Consider the following 14587-nt stretch of genomic DNA (forward strand, 5'->3'; position numbering starts at 1 on the left):
GGGGGTTTTTTTGACACATATATGCACAGGCGCACAACCTCCCTCGGCTCCTGGCCACTCCTCAGCCCCTCACGTCCCTCTGGAAACCCGTGGACTACAAGTCCCGGTAGGCTTCGGGCACTTAGCTCTGACTGCACGTGCGCACACGGCTGCCCGCCGGAAGGACCGAGTCTGGCTGTGTTTATCTCGTTGGGGAGCTAGCCGTCGGTTGGCGCGCAACGGGTTCTAGACTGCAGGCAGCGCGAGGATCCGCGGCCCCGCCCCGGCCCGGCCTGGCAGGTAGCCCGGGATGGGTTGAAGAACAAGGAAAATTGGAGGGGCTGGGGTCGCCCATACCTGGAGCTGGCGTCGTGGGGGAGGGGCCTGAGAGTGATGAGGTGGGGGTGGGGAGGGAACTAGGGGGATGATGGGAAAGGAGAGTGTTAATGGGGAAAGAAGGACTGGGGGAGGATGGTGAGGAAATGAGTGGGGGGGACCTGGTGGCTGGCAGAGGCACTGAAGGGAATTGGAAGGAAGACCGGGCTATGAGGAGAACGGGGAAGCTGAGGATAATGTAAAAAAAGGAGGGGAGGGTCTGGCATTGTGAGGGAGGGGAGTGTTGGGATGACTGGAAGAAGACAGGGATAGCGTCATAGGCAGGGAGGAATATCCCTGGCCGAAAGGGGTCAGTGAATATTCGCCTTTTTCCCCTTAGTGGAAGAGGGAAAATGGAGGGCTGTCGGGGTGGAGCTTGGTGCGGTGGGAGAAGGAAAAAGGAGAAAACTGCAAAGCTCACAGATCAAGAAGGGCCAGAAATGGGGAGTGGACATTGCAAGAGACCAGGGAGGGGGATAGGTACATGAAGGGTATGCAGGAAGCTTGAGAATGCAGCAATGATCCAGGAGACCCAGAGACAAATGGGGCCCCTGAGACAGTAGGGGCTTATCTCCATGAGTTTGAGTTGTCATTGTGAAGCAGCTAAGAATCTGTCCACTTTTGGATGGAATTGCTTCTCTCTTCCCCTGTGAATTTTTTACCTTGACATAGCTGAAGGGGGGGAGTAGAAGTTATGAGGGAAGACAAAAGACTCACATTCTTAAACTGTTCAACCTCCTATCTGTCCCCACAAGTCCAGATCCAAGATCTTTTGGATTGAGAACAGGAGTAATGAAGTGAGAGTGGTTTCCTGCCGGGGCTATTTCAGGTTTGGCAGGCTGGCTATTTAAAGCATGGGATGGGGGGTTGAGGGAGGTTGAAGGGGGAGGGGGGCTGGCAAGCCAGCTGAAAACCGTGTCTCTTTCTTATGAGGGGCCTCCCTTACTTGCTTTCTCTATGCCTGAGGTTCTGCCAGGTTCTTCGCTCTGCCAGGGCTTCTTGAGCAGGGAGCAGATGATCCACTCAAACCCAGCAGGTGCCTGCCAACGAAGGCAATACCCATTGGAGGAACATTTGTCTGACAGAGCCTTCAAATGTACCCATTATCACTAGGTTGGCAGGTCATGCTTGAGTCTATTTCTTGTCCTGCCCAAGGGCTCCCCCACACCCCACCCCTTCCTCTCTCTTTTCTAACACACACCCCTACCCCATTCCCCTTTCAGGGATCTAAGTGGGAGAAGAGCTGCTGAAACAGCTTGTTCTTTATTACAATAGCGGGGTTGGAGAAGTAGCAGGAGGGGAAAATTCCTCCTCTCCACCCCCACCCCCTCAGTCCCCAGCAGACACATACCTTTCTGGCTTAAGTTCCTAGTCTTGGCAGTATACCAGGCACAGCTGTTAAAGGAACTCCTCGTGCCTGTGAGGGGCCCTGGATGACCCTGATGACAACAGCTTAGCTTGACGAGAGCTCCCTTTGAGGGGCTTACCATCCGTGGAGCCCCCTGTCCTGGATCATTCCTACCCTATCCACCCTGCCCTGGATGGGGGGACTGTTTCACTCCAAAAGCCAAAAGCTTTTCTCCTTTGAAGCACCCATGCCAGCTTTCAATGGACCGATTGGGGTTGGCTGCACTATTAATAGCCCTGAGTATTTTGAGATCCCTTTCCCCACCTTAAAGAGCACAGATTCTTAGAGAGGTGGCAGTAAGCGGAGCAGAGCCAGAGAGACAAGAGAATGCACTGCCCTGGGAAGGGCAGGCGGTGCTTGCAGCTTGTGCCAGGCCAGCGACACGGTGAAGCCTCCATGAGTAAGGGATGACCATGCTGAACCTTTGATCAGCAAATTCTGAGCTGTCAATCAGGTCAGAGCCGCCCCGCCCTTCACTGTGGGAGAACACAGGACCAGGGCTAGCTCCCTGACCTCTACCTGAGCTTTGGAAAGGGTGTGGGAGGGCCACCAGGGTGACGCTTGGAGGCAAGGGCTGGTCCTGGGCAGAGTCCTGGTGAGCCAGATAAAGACCTTGCCTGAGGAGCCCATGGCCATAACTTGTGTGCAGGTAGCAGAGGCAGCAGGCCGTGCCGGGGGGGCATGTTGCTGTAACCAGTGACCCAGGGGATGTTACGGTGGACAGTGCACCTGGAGGGCGGGCCCCGCAGGGTGAACCATGCTGCAGTGGCTGTTGGGCACCGGGTATACTCCTTCGGGGGTTACTGCTCTGGTGAAGACTATGAAACACTGCGGCAGATTGATGTGCACATTTTCAACGCAGGTAAGCTAATGCTGGGACCATCCCTGGGTACCCATGTCAGGGAGGGGAACGGGCAGCTGAATGAGGTTTGGTGGCAGTCCCCATGGCCAAAGGGGATGGGGGAATGAATGTCTGGTTTGGGAAAAGGTGAACAGCCTGGAAGGAGGTTTCCAGGGCTGAGCAGAACTGTGCCCACAGTGTCCTTGCGTTGGACAAAGCTGCCCCCAGTGAGGCCTGCCATCCGTGGGCAGGCTCCTGTGGTACCCTACATGCGGTATGGACACTCGACCGTCCTCATCGATGACATGGTCTTCCTTTGGGGCGGGCGGAATGACACCGAAGGAGCCTGCAATGTACTTTATGCCTTTGACGTCAGTGAGTATGGATCTCAGAGAGGCTCTGTTCTGCCAAATGATGCCTCCGGGGAATGGGCTGGGAAAGGTGTGGGCTGAGGGCATTCTAGAGTCTAGGAGGGAGTGGTGTCAGAGGTTGCTTACTGACCCAGCCTCTCCTCTCTTTCAGATACTCACAAGTGGTCCACACCGCGAGTGTCAGGAACAGTTCCTGGGGCCCGGGATGGACATTCAGCTTGTGTCCTGGGCAAAACCATGTACATTTTCGGGGGCTACGAGCAGCTGGTATGTCTGGGAGCAAACTAGAACTTTAGGGTGAGAATAAGAAAAAGGGAAATTAAGGGTGGTGGAATGGGAGGCTTTGGCTTGTTTGCGGGTTTTGACGGGAGAGGCCAAGAGTCAGAGGGTCACCACGGATATCCTCTTTGATTCCTTTCTTCACTTCCTTTCTCTTCCCACTCAGGCGGACTGCTTTTCCAATGACATTCACAAGCTGGATACCAGTACCATGACATGGACCCTTATTTGTACAAAGGTCTGCCTTTTCTTCTTCCTCCCAGATCCTTACTTTCAATTGAAGAAATCATAGGAAGCTCAGTGAGAGCAGATCCCCTCCTAGCCTCCGTGCTGACTCCCACTCTTTTATCTCTCTGCTCCTGTCCAGGGCAACCCTGCACGCTGGAGGGACTTTCACTCAGCTACAATGCTGGGCAGTCACATGTATGTCTTTGGGGGCCGTGCCGACCGCTTTGGGCCATTCCATTCCAACAATGAGATTTACTGCAATCGCATCCGTGTCTTTGACACCAGGACTGAGGCCTGGCTGGACTGTCCACCCACTCCAGTGCTGCCTGAGGGCCGCCGGAGCCACTCAGCCTGTGAGTGTCTGTCGGTCTCTGTGGGGGTCCCCTTTCCCACCTGTTGCCCTCATGCTCTTCACGTTTCTCTTTCCTTCCAGTTGGTTATAATGGGGAGCTGTACATCTTTGGTGGCTATAATGCAAGGCTGAACCGGCATTTCCATGACCTCTGGAAGTTTAACCCTGGTACAGAGCGCTGCCTTTACATTTTTTTTTTTTTTTAATGTTTACTTATTTTTGAGAGAGAGAGAGACAGAGACAGAGTGTGAACTGGGGAGGGGCATAGAGAGAGGGAGACCCAGAATCTGAAGCAGGCTCCAGGCTCTGAGCTGTCAGCACAGACCCCAACGTGGGGCTAGAACTCACAAACCAAGAGATCATGACCTGAGCTGAAGTCAGATGCTTAACCGACTGAGCCACCAGGCGCCCCCAGAGCACTGCCTTTAAGGGGAGAACAAGGAGCAATTGGGGGAGGGGAAAAATAATCCTAAGTAGGTGAGAGTGAGCATGGGGGTAGGGAGGATGTCTGGACTGGGCAGGTATTAAACCTCCATATAAACTTCTCTTCAGTGTCCTTTACCTGGAAAAAGATTGAACCGAAGGGGAAGGGGCCATGTCCCCGCCGGCGCCAGTGCTGCTGTATTGTTGGTGACAAGATTGTTCTCTTTGGGGGTACCAGGTTAGGAGGAAAGTGGGAGGGCTTGGGGAAGGGCCCCTGACTGCATGGGAGGCATTTGAGGAGGAGGGTCTCATGGGTAGTCTTTCCTCCTTCCTTAATCTCTTTTTTGATCCCTATAGTCCATCTCCTGAGGAAGGCCTGGGAGATGAATTTGACCTCATAGATCATTCTGATTTACACATTTTGGACTTTAGTAAGTACACATATTTCCAGATATGTGTCCCTGTCTTTGGGTGGTGACATTGAGGAGTGGACCCTTTCCTTGGTTCTGAGCGTATCCCTCTCTCTGACTTCTCCTTCAAAGGCCCTAGTCTGAAGACTCTGTGTAAACTGGCCGTGATTCAGTATAACCTGGACCAGTCGTGTTTGCCCCATGACATCAGGTACAGTGAGTGGTTGGAGAGGAGGAATTGGTTGAGAGTGTGTGATCAGATGAACTTGTTTCTCAGTATAGAGGGGACAGAAGTTTTTGTTCTGCTGGAGATGTAATGTACTTGAGAGTGAGAGCAAAGGAGATACAGGATTATCAGCTGGGTAAATCATATGAAGAAAAAAAAATCCGGTGTTTCAAACCAAGCTCAGAAGCATCACTTCCCGAGACCTGAGCCTGTATGGTTGTTTTTAACATGCTGAGAAAGTTCAATTAAATCTTTGAAGTTAGCTGCAAAGACAAGTATAGGAATCTTTGGATCACATTAGTTCCAGAGTTAAGGGAGGTCCTTCCTAGCTACTTCCCTTTGAATTCCATTCTTAGGTCCAAATCAAGCACCAAAAGTTATTTGGTGTATACTTGTGTCCTTCAGGGTCATTATGGACACTTCCCTCTCCTGTATCAGTTCAGTTTAACTCTTACTTGCCTGGGGGAGGGGGGGGTGGTGTTCAGTATTTGGTGACACGAAGTATACAAGGCTGAACTGATGGCTCATGGGCTTGCTCAGGATTGACACATGTGCAAGTATTTCAAACCAAGTAGACTGTAGTGAGGGTCTTGGCATAAAGGGGGTACTTGGTAAATCTTTGTAGGATGACAGAATTGTCAAAAAGAAAGGGAGAAAAAAGGGATTTAATTTTAATGTGGTGGGAGGGCTGGGGAAGTCTGTACAAGCCTAGGAGAGGGGAGTCAGGGCCTTTAAAGAGTTGGGAGTTGAGAGTAAAAACAGGCATTCCTGGTTGGATCTGAGCAAAGGGGGAAAGGTAGTGTGGGAAGTTTACTGAGGTGTGTATACAGATGATTTTTCCAGGATTTGGGCATAAGCACACATATATAAACATAGATAGGAAGTCTACATGAGCTGGCAGGTGGACGAGTGGGTGATACCAGATTTGGTGGTGGGTGGGGCCATGATTGTTAACAAGCATGTCAAACAGTAAGGCTATAAGAAAGAGGTGGCTGTGGGTGGTTGAGCTTTAGGATGTTGAAGGGACTGGTGTGTTCATAGCTTTGTTTGAGCAATTCTGGGCTTGAGGGTGGAGGCTCCACTCTTCTGCCCTTTCTGCCTGTCATTGTTGGCCTTCCAGGTGGGAGCTGAATGCCATGACCACCAACAGCAATATCAGTCGCCCCATCGTCTCCTCCCATGGGTAGGAGAAAGTTGCTGCCGCCTCCCTTCCTGAGCCTGCTATTATCTTCACTGCCCTTCCCCATCCCTCACCTGCCTGCCCCTTTGGTCCCTGGACTCGGTATACCTCTGCGTGGAGTTGTTGGACTAGAGGTGTTTCCTGTGCTGTGAACTCAGTGGGGAGCTGTAGGGGGGAGGGCTAGTTCCCTACCCCCTTGGGCCGAGGGCCCCTTCCCCTTGGTGCTCTGTCCCATACACCTCCTTCCAACTGCTCCTGGGCCTCTGCTCTGCCCCAGGCCAGCCAGGCTCTGTTGGGAAGTGAAGGGAATGGGGATTAGGGAGAAGCAAGCAGTGCCTGAGCCTCAGGAGCTTCCCCCACCCTTGTTTCCACCCCCTCCCCCTGCTTGAGTCAAGAGCATTGATTGGGAGCTGAGAGGAGTTGCAACTGTTGCCATGAAACCCTCATTCTCCCTGACCTGGGGAGGCGAGGACCAGCAGATAATCCCACCCTTCCCTGAGCTGTTGCTGTTCCCTGACGCTCCCAGCCAGCTCAGATTTTATAAAAATGGATTAAAAATCTCCAAACGTGTGATCTGTTTTTGTGGAATACGATGGGGGTGGATGGCAGAAGCTTGCGAAAGGACAGGGTGCTTCTCTGCCAGGTTCTGGCTTCTCTGCCAAGAGCAAAAGGAAACCAAATACCACCAAGGCCTGGCCCTGGCTTTTCTAGAGCGCGGGGTCCAGCGCCATGTGACCAAAAGGTGGCGACGGCATACCGAGTGCGTGCATCCCGCCGGAGTGTCCTGGCCACCACCGACTTGCGCAGACGCGTCTACCGGAGAAGCCGGAAGAGGCGGGGCGGGAGGCACGAGGGCGGAAGTGGCGCCGTTCGCTCCCGGCGCGTCCCACAAGCCAATGCCGAGAGAGAGTTCTCGTATCGCGGCGGCCCTCGGGTCTCCCCGCAGGGCCAGTAGAGGCGAGGAGGATGGCGAGGGCGTGGGGCCCGGGGTCCTGCGGAAGGGTGAGGGCCTCGTGCCGGGCCGAGGGGCAGCGCGGGGCGGGGAGAAGGGTAGGTGGCGGCGCAGTGACCGTGAAACTGCCTAGTTCTCTGTAAGAGGCCACCGCGGGGAGCGTCGCCGACGAAATGGGACAGTGGGGTGTGAGGAGGCGCTTCCTGGGTTAGGACAGCCTGGGCAGTTTCTGAAAGGGAGGATGAGAGTTTTGCGCAGAGAGAAAACGCGTGTGTAAAAGTACAGTCTGGGGAGGCATTGGTTGCTGGGGGTTAGTAGGTCAGGATTGAACACATTTCGCAAATCTTCGTTGAGCATCTATCGTGTGCGGGCTGTTCTAGATGCCATTCTAGATGCTGTAGATACAGTAGTGAATAGAAGCCGTCAAAAACTCCTGTTCTGGGGTGACTGGCTGGCTCAGTCAGTAGAGCATGTGACTCTTGATCTGGGAGGTGTGGGTTCAAGCTCACATTGGGTGTATAGATAAGTTAAACATAAAATCTTAAAAATCGTGTTCTCATGGAACTTATCTTTCAGAAAGGATGACTAAAAAAAAGTAAATTAATACAGTAAAAGGTAAAGCAGAGGAATGTGTATTTTTAAGGGTGAATTTTGACATGTGAATTATACCTCAGTTTTTCAAAAAGATTATAAGGGCTATGGAGAGAAAGCAAGGGAGGGGTTGCAATTTTAGGTAGTTACAGAAGGCCTCACTGAGTAGGTGACATTTGAGCAACCGTTTGAAGGAGGTGAGGAAACAGTAAATACATCTGGATAAAGATTCCAAGCAGAGGCAACATCGAATGCAAAGGAACTGAGGCAGGATCATAGATCTTCTTGCTCAGTAAGTGCTAGACTAGTTGAGAGGAGTGGGAAAGAGATTATAGGACTCAAGATTAGAGACCAGGGGTGAGGTCACATGGGGGGTTTCAAACCACTATAAGGCCTGTGGCTTTTACTCTGATCAAGATGAAGCTATTAGGGAGTTTTGAGTTCTGAAGTGATGTGATCTGAAGCATATGTGTATGGGAAAGGGGTAGGAATAATGATGAGATCAGCTTTGCATTTTAGATGCCCCTGTCCAGCCTGTCCAGCATCACTTTGGGAGGAGATGGCGGTTGGAAGACCAGTTAGGAGGCTAGAGCACTGGCTGAGGTGAGAGGTGCTGAGAGTATGAAGGAGAGCACTGGCAGTGGTAACTGAGCAAGGAAGACATGCCCTGTGGGGAAGACCGTGAAGGCAGGATTCAAAAGAAAATGAAAAAGAATGGACTGTGGCTTGGCCTACCCCCAACCGTACATTTGTATACCTTCCTTAGCAGATGGTGGGAATGGTTGGGAAGTTAGGTGTCAGTGTAGCACTCTTGCAACCTGCGCTGCCTAAAGCCTGTCGTGATTGGCCTGATGGGGATATTGGAAAGGGTCAGTTACTTAAGGAATGAGGGTGGGATGATGTCTCTGTAACGCTGGGAGATGCTGTGCTGAGTTGTGTCCCCATCCCTCCTTCCACAGACACATCTGACATGTCATTTGAAGAGCTGTTGGAATTGCAGAACAAAATGGGGACTAAGACATACAAACAGTTGGTAGCTGGAAACAATACTAAGAAGCCAAGTTCTAGACCACCTGTCCAAAATGCATGTGTTGCAGATAAGCACAGGTGAGGAGCAAGGCCTGCCCCAGGAATTTGAGAATACCTGGGACTTTGAGTGGGTGTCTGCATTCCTAGATGGGAGGCCTTTGATCAAGACTGGAGAGCCAGGGAGGGCGCCTGGGTGGCCCTTTCAGTTAAGGGGCCGACTTTGGCTCAGGTCATGATCTTGCAGTTTGTGAGTTCAAGCCCCACGTCAGGCTCTGTGCTGACAGGTTGGAACCTGGAGCCTGCTTCAGATTCTGTGTCTCCCTCTCTCTCTGCCCAACTCCCACTGGCACTCTGTCTCTCTCAAAAATAAACGTTAAAAACCAAACAACAACAAAAAACAACACTGGAGAGCCAGGGCATCTGGCTGGCTCAGCCAGTGGAGTGTGCACCTCTTTTTTTTTTTTTTTTTTTTTTTTACTGTTTTTATTTTTGAGAGAGAGAGACTGAGCACTCACAATTGGGGGAAGGGCAGAGAGAGAGAGAGGGATGGAGGATCCCAGGCAGGCTCCAGGCTGACAGCGGAGAGCCCAATGTGGGGCTGAGACTCATGAACCGTGAGATCATGACCTGAGCTGAAGTCAGACATTCAACTGACTGAGCCACCCAGGTGCCCCTCTTGATCTTGGGGTTGTGAGTTTCAGCCCCACGTTGGGTATAAAGATTACTTAAAAATAAAATCTTTAAAAAAAACAAAAAAGGACTGGAGACCCTGGACATGTCTTTTTTTTTTTTTTTTTTTCAACGTTTATTTATTTTTGGGACAGAGAGAGACAGAGCATGAACGGGGGAGGGGCAGAGAGAGAGGGAGACACAGAATCGGAAACAGGCTCCAGACTCTGAGCCATCAGCCCAGAGCCTGACGCGGGGCTCAAACTCACGGACCATGAGATCGTGACCTGGCTGAAGTCGGACGCTTAACCGACTGCACCACCCAGGCGCCCCAACATGTCTTTTAATTTCTCCGTAGGCCTCTGGAAATGTCAGCCAAGGTTCGGGTGCCATTTTTGCGTCAAGTTGTTCCAGTCAGTAAGAAGGTGAGGAGGAAGCAGGAAGGGCTGTCTCAGTGAGGGGAGATTGAACAGTTCATTTATAGTCTCTCTGTTCTTTCCAAAGGTAGCCCGGGACCCCCGCTTTGATGATCTGTCAGGGGAATATAATCCTGAGGTGTTTGACAAAACGTATCAATTCCTGAATGACATCCGAGCCAAAGAGAAAGAGGTTTGGAACATTAGACCAGCCCATGGGGATTCCAGGGGTGGGAAACTCGGGTACAGGTTATTGAGTTGGGCAGAGGGGAACAGGGAATATGGTGGTAGGCAGATTTATTTCTCCTTAATTGATTTAACTCTTCCCAAATGTGCTTCTATTCAAATCCTGGCTCATTAGTTTACCAGCCGTGTGACCATTGGCAGGTTCCTTAACTTCTCACTTTTCTAATCATAAAGAGATAATAAAATAATTCATATCTCTTAGTGTTACTGCATTAACAAACGTGAACCTCTTAGTATAATGCTTGGCACAACATTTTGGTTGACGTTTGCAGACTGCTAACCGTCATATTCATTTTATAATGTGGAGCTTGTGAAAAAGCAGTTGAAGAAGCACCGTTCAGGGCAGGAGCACGAGAAACTGCAGCAGCTGCTCCAGAGAATGGTGAGTGGGTCAGAATCGCAGGTGGGCGGGGAGAACAGTTCAGGGCACGCGGGAGGTGGTTCACAGTCCCTCCTACTCACCCATCCACCCACCTCATCTTTGCTTCTCAGGAGCAGCAAGAACTGGCACAGCAGGAACGCAAGCGGCAGCAGGAGCTGCGCCTGGCCCTGAAGCAGGAGAGGCGGGCTCGGGCCCAGCAGGGCCATCGGCCATACTTCCTAAAGAAATGTAAGTGGGGCACAGCTGTCACAGGCTGGTTACAGGGACAGGCTTGGGCGGCCATAGAGGCAGCATGCTGTGTTGGGGGTCCGTGAGCTCCCTAACGAAGTCATGAAGGCTGGATCCCATGGGAAGTTGGAGGAAAATAGAAATGGTAGGGAGGAGTTAATTTGTAACTATTCTTGTATCCCTAATTATAGATTATGGGCAAGGAGTGTTGCTTTTATCTCTCCCGCCTCCCCTACATATGCTGGGCCAGGCACATAGAAGGAGCTCATAGTTGGTTTAATGGAGAAAGCAGGGAATGGTAGAAAAAATCTGCTTGCTGCACACACCAGTGAATTCCAACCAAGTCATGTATCCCAGCATCGAGGCTGAGAAGTACAGACCTGGGGAAAGAAAAAGATGAGTGCCTCCTCCCTTGCTTACCTGCTTTCTTTCTCTTTGTTCTCTAGCTGAGCAGCGCCAGTTGGTCCTAGCTGAGAAGTTCAAGGAGTTGAAACGCAGTAAGAAGTTAGAGAGCTTCTTGAGTCGAAAGAGGCGCCGAAATGCAGGCAAGGACCGGAGACATCTCCCTTTGAACAAAGAGTAATGAGGAACGGTTCTCAGCTCTGCCACTGCCCCAGTGAGAAACGGATCTATGGGGACAGACTTGGGCTTGGCCTCTTCTAGTTGTTTTTCATGAAAGGGCAAGGATCATAGCTGCCCTTGAGCTAGATTGGCTCAAAGATGACCAGAGGGCTCTTGGACAAGAAGAGCAGCCCAGCCTTCTGTCCTGGCACACTTTCTCTGCTTGGATCTGGTTCATCACGTCCTCATGTTCTCCCATCCTTGCTTTAAACCAGTGATCGTGGTGTAGAAGAAAAAGGGCCAGTGAGTGAGTGAGTGATCTTGAGGCTAGTGAAGGCTGTAAAGTCTGTTGATAGCTCCTAATGCTGGGACTTTATGTAAGAGCTAAATTGTAAACATTCCTGTTATTCTTCTTTTTATTATTCTTTTTTGGTGGGTTTTTCGAGCGGCCTAGAACTACTGTTTCAGTGGGCCATCTGTGGGGGCTGGCAGCAAACTTAAGGCTCCCATAAAGTGGGAAATCAGACCAGAGACCCCTCCTACTTAAACCTCAAAGAAGACACGATCATTGAAAGGGTAAACCACTCTCACAGCTCACCTATGTAGTTTTGGTTTTGGATACAGAGGGAGAGAGGAGGTGAGGACAGAAAGTTTCCCCAGTAATGTAGAAGCACAGCTGGTTGTCGGTACTGTTTGGGTCTACATTTCCTACTCCCATGTGGACTAGAGAATCCTCAAGCTAATTAATGATTCAGTTTGAAGTGGTCTCAGGTTGGTAGTGCTTCCAGGCACCTGGCAGAAGCAAATGTAATCTTCACTTGGAGGGTTGTACTTGAAACTCAAGCCTCAAGGAGTTCCTTTAGATAAAATTTGAAGGAATGTGAGCTTTCAGTGAAAATATGAAGCACACAAGGAAAGAAATCACCATGAGTAAGAGTCATCGGGGACAATAGAAAACAGACTCAGACCAGCAAAGACAGATGTTAGAAATATAAAATACAAAACAAAATATCTTGCTTATATTTAAAGAGAAACTATGACTAAAGAAAAGAATATCTAAAAGGACCAAACTGGTTTGATAAAAAGTAGAGCTTTTAAAAATGAACAATATACTATTTGAAGTTAGAAACTTTAAGGTTGGGGTGCCTGGCTTGCTCAGTTGGTGGAGTGTGTGACCCTTGGTCTTGGTCTTGGGGTTGTGAATTTGAGCCCCACGTTGGGTGTAGAGATTACTTAAAAATCTTTAAAGAAAGAAAGGAAGGAAGGAAGGAAGGAGGGAGGGAGGGAGGGAGGGAGGAAGGAAGGAAGAAAGAAAAGAAAGAAAGAGAAAGAGAGAGAGAGAGAGAGAAAGAAAAGAAAAAAAAAGAAACGTTATGGGGCACCTGGGTGACTCGGTTAAGCGTCTGACTCTTGACTTCGGCTCAGGTCATGATCTCATGGTTCGTGGAATGGAGCCCCATGTCGGACTCTATGCTGACAGTGCAGAGCCTACTTAGGATTCTCTCTCTCTCTCTCTCTCTCTCTCTCTCTCTCTCTCTCTCTCTCATGGTTCGTGGGATTGAGCCCCACTTTGGACTCTATGCTGACAGTGCGGAGCCTGCTTAGGATTCTCTCTCTCTCTCTCTCTCTCTCTCTCTCTCTCTGTCATGAGCGTGCACTCTCCCTATCTTGCTGTCTCTCAAAATAAATAAACATTTAAAAAAGAAAGAAACTATGGTTAAGCAACAGATTAGACACATCTAAAAGGAGAATGAACCGGAAGTAGATTTGAAGTTACAAAGATGGAACACAGGGATACAGAGAAATGGAAACTGAGGAAAGGATTAAAATAGGAAGAACAAAACATGGAAGATAGATTAAGAAGGTATAATACATGTAATCTGAAATCCAGAGGAGAATATTTTAAAGAGGCTGAGAATTTTCTAGAATTGAAATTTATAAGCAGTAAGATTCAGAAAGCCCTATTAATTCCAAGCAGGAAACAAATTGATGGCTGGCTCAGTCAGTAGAGCATGCAACTCTTGATCTTGCCCCACCTTGGGCATAGTTTTTTGTTTTTTGTTTTTTTAATGTGATAAATCATGAAATTACTACGTTTTAAAGACTAACATCTAAAAAACAGTCATAAGGAAAAGGAAGAGAGGTAGAATTAGAAGCTAGGATATCTAATGCTTTATGCCTCTGGAATGGAGGAGTAGATGTAATTCTGATGACTGAACTATGAAATGAGCATAAAGTGTTTGTCCCCCAAGTGATTGTAAGCTGAGGGCTAAAGCTACCAGGATATTTTATCTTGCCCAGAGGGATCCAGTGCTCCAGGGTCCCTGATGCCACATAGATCAATCCTAAGAACAGATTCTGACAGATAAAAGAAAAAGACTATTGAACTATTGGGCTCAAAAAACACTAAGAAGGTAATAGAAAAGCTCAAAAAAAAAAAAAAAAATCTGGTTGGCAGCTAAGTCTGAGCAGTTAAAAAAGCACTCTAAATGCTATCTTGGAACGAGAGTGTTGTGAAGATGCCCCTGTTGCCACCAGTGGTATTCCACTTCTTGTTTTGCTCTAGATTCAGAAATTCCTGGCAGAGGCATTTGATTAGCTAAACCTTGGTTATATGGCTGCAAGGGGAATGCTGGGAAAGCAAGTATCTGGTCTTTTATATGGTGAGGGGTGGGCTTTATCTTCAACTTCAATTTGTGTGAGGTTTCCAAGCATAAGAAGGGGGTTTAGGGGTGCCTGGGGGGCTCACTTGGTTAAGTGTCTGACTTTGGCTCAAGTTACAATCTCGTGGTTCATGAGTTCCAGCCCCGCAGCATTGGGCTCTCTGCTGTCCTTGCAGAGCCTGCTTCAGATCTTCTGTCTCCCCACTCTCTCTGTGCCCCTCCCCTGCTCACTCACTCTCTCTCAAAAATAAATATTAAAAAAAAAAAAGAGGGGGGTTCAGATGAAGGGTAGTCAAGAACTTACCTGCATGTCCATCACAAGGCTGTATTGGCCCCACCACGCCTTCAGCCTGCTACTCTTCCCCTTCATCAAGGGCCCACAGGAGACATTGGAGAGCTCTGAGCTTCAGCGATGGGTTAGTCGGTCTACTTGCTTTTTGATTTTTATTGGGAATATATTGAGTTGAGATACAATTGATATTACACACTTGACTTCCTCCACCCATTTAACTTGTACAATGTGATGGTTTTTAGTATATTCGGAGTTGTGTAACCATCCCAATTTTGTAACATTTTTGACACCCCAAAAAGAAACCCCATATCCTCTAGCAGACACTCCCCCATTTCTTCCCAGTCTCCCCAGCTCTAGGCAGCCACTAAACCACTTTCTGGCTCTAGATTTGCCTGTTTTGGAGCATTTCACGTAAGTAGAATTAATATGTGATCCTTTATGTGCAAACCAGCTATCTGGGATAAAGAAATAGAGGCTATGAGAACG

The 14587-nt window shown here is 49.4% G+C and overlaps 2 protein-coding genes across 7 annotated transcripts; both read left to right on the forward strand.

The window, feature by feature from the left end:
- The first annotated feature begins 54 nt into the window (after window positions 1-54).
- KLHDC3 (kelch domain containing 3) lies at window positions 55-11565 on the forward strand. 6 transcript variants are annotated; one of them, XM_019830603.3, is made up of 15 exons: window positions 55-279; window positions 2412-2624; window positions 2802-2978; window positions 3126-3241; window positions 3420-3491; window positions 3621-3834; window positions 3915-4001; window positions 4386-4494; window positions 4614-4687; window positions 8575-8722; window positions 9672-9738; window positions 9818-9922; window positions 10283-10357; window positions 10468-10585; window positions 11032-11565. In XM_019830603.3, exons 2-15 carry the CDS (start codon window positions 2471-2473, stop codon window positions 11166-11168), a joined length of 1653 nt encoding a protein of 550 aa, XP_019686162.2. In that variant the 5' UTR covers window positions 55-279; window positions 2412-2470; the 3' UTR covers window positions 11169-11565. The 6 variants fall into 6 exon arrangements, with proteins under 6 accessions (XP_019686162.2, XP_006931789.1, XP_006931787.1 ...); XM_006931727.5 differs by lacking the exons at window positions 8575-8722; window positions 9672-9738; window positions 9818-9922; ... (1 more) ...; window positions 10468-10585; window positions 11032-11565 and adding exons at window positions 1110-1151; window positions 4799-4877; window positions 6013-6632 and having other exon boundaries at window positions 109-279; XM_006931725.5 differs by lacking the exons at window positions 8575-8722; window positions 9672-9738; window positions 9818-9922; ... (1 more) ...; window positions 10468-10585; window positions 11032-11565 and adding exons at window positions 1110-1183; window positions 4799-4877; window positions 6013-6632 and having other exon boundaries at window positions 110-279.
- On the forward strand, window positions 6507-8218 carry LOC123385371. Its single transcript, XM_045057581.1, has 2 exons — window positions 6507-7122; window positions 8135-8218. Exons 1-2 carry the CDS (start codon window positions 6507-6509, stop codon window positions 8203-8205), a joined length of 687 nt encoding a protein of 228 aa, XP_044913516.1. The 3' UTR covers window positions 8206-8218.
- Window positions 11566-14587: the final 3022 nt, after the last annotated feature.

The sequence above is a fragment of the Felis catus genome, chromosome B2, assembly GCF_018350175.1.
Source record: "Felis catus isolate Fca126 chromosome B2, F.catus_Fca126_mat1.0, whole genome shotgun sequence".
Lineage (NCBI taxonomy): Eukaryota > Metazoa > Chordata > Mammalia > Carnivora > Felidae > Felis > Felis catus.

Bases quoted from the DNA above. Each gene is read 5' to 3' on its own strand.
- KLHDC3 (XM_019830603.3), top strand. From the start codon at position 2,471: ATGTTACGGTGGACAGTGCACCTGGAGGGCGGGCCCCGCAGGGTGAAC. The intron at 2,625-2,801 runs GTAAGCTAATGC...CTGTGCCCACAG, and splicing joins TGTGCACATTTTCAACGCAG to TGTCCTTGCGTTGGACAAAG. The intron at 8,723-9,671 runs GTGAGGAGCAAG...ATTTCTCCGTAG, and splicing joins TGTGTTGCAGATAAGCACAG to GCCTCTGGAAATGTCAGCCA.
- LOC123385371 (XM_045057581.1), top strand. From the start codon at position 6,507: ATGAAACCCTCATTCTCCCTGACCTGGGGAGGCGAGGACCAGCAGATA. The intron at 7,123-8,134 runs GTAGGTGGCGGC...TTTGCATTTTAG, and splicing joins AGCGCGGGGCGGGGAGAAGG to ATGCCCCTGTCCAGCCTGTC.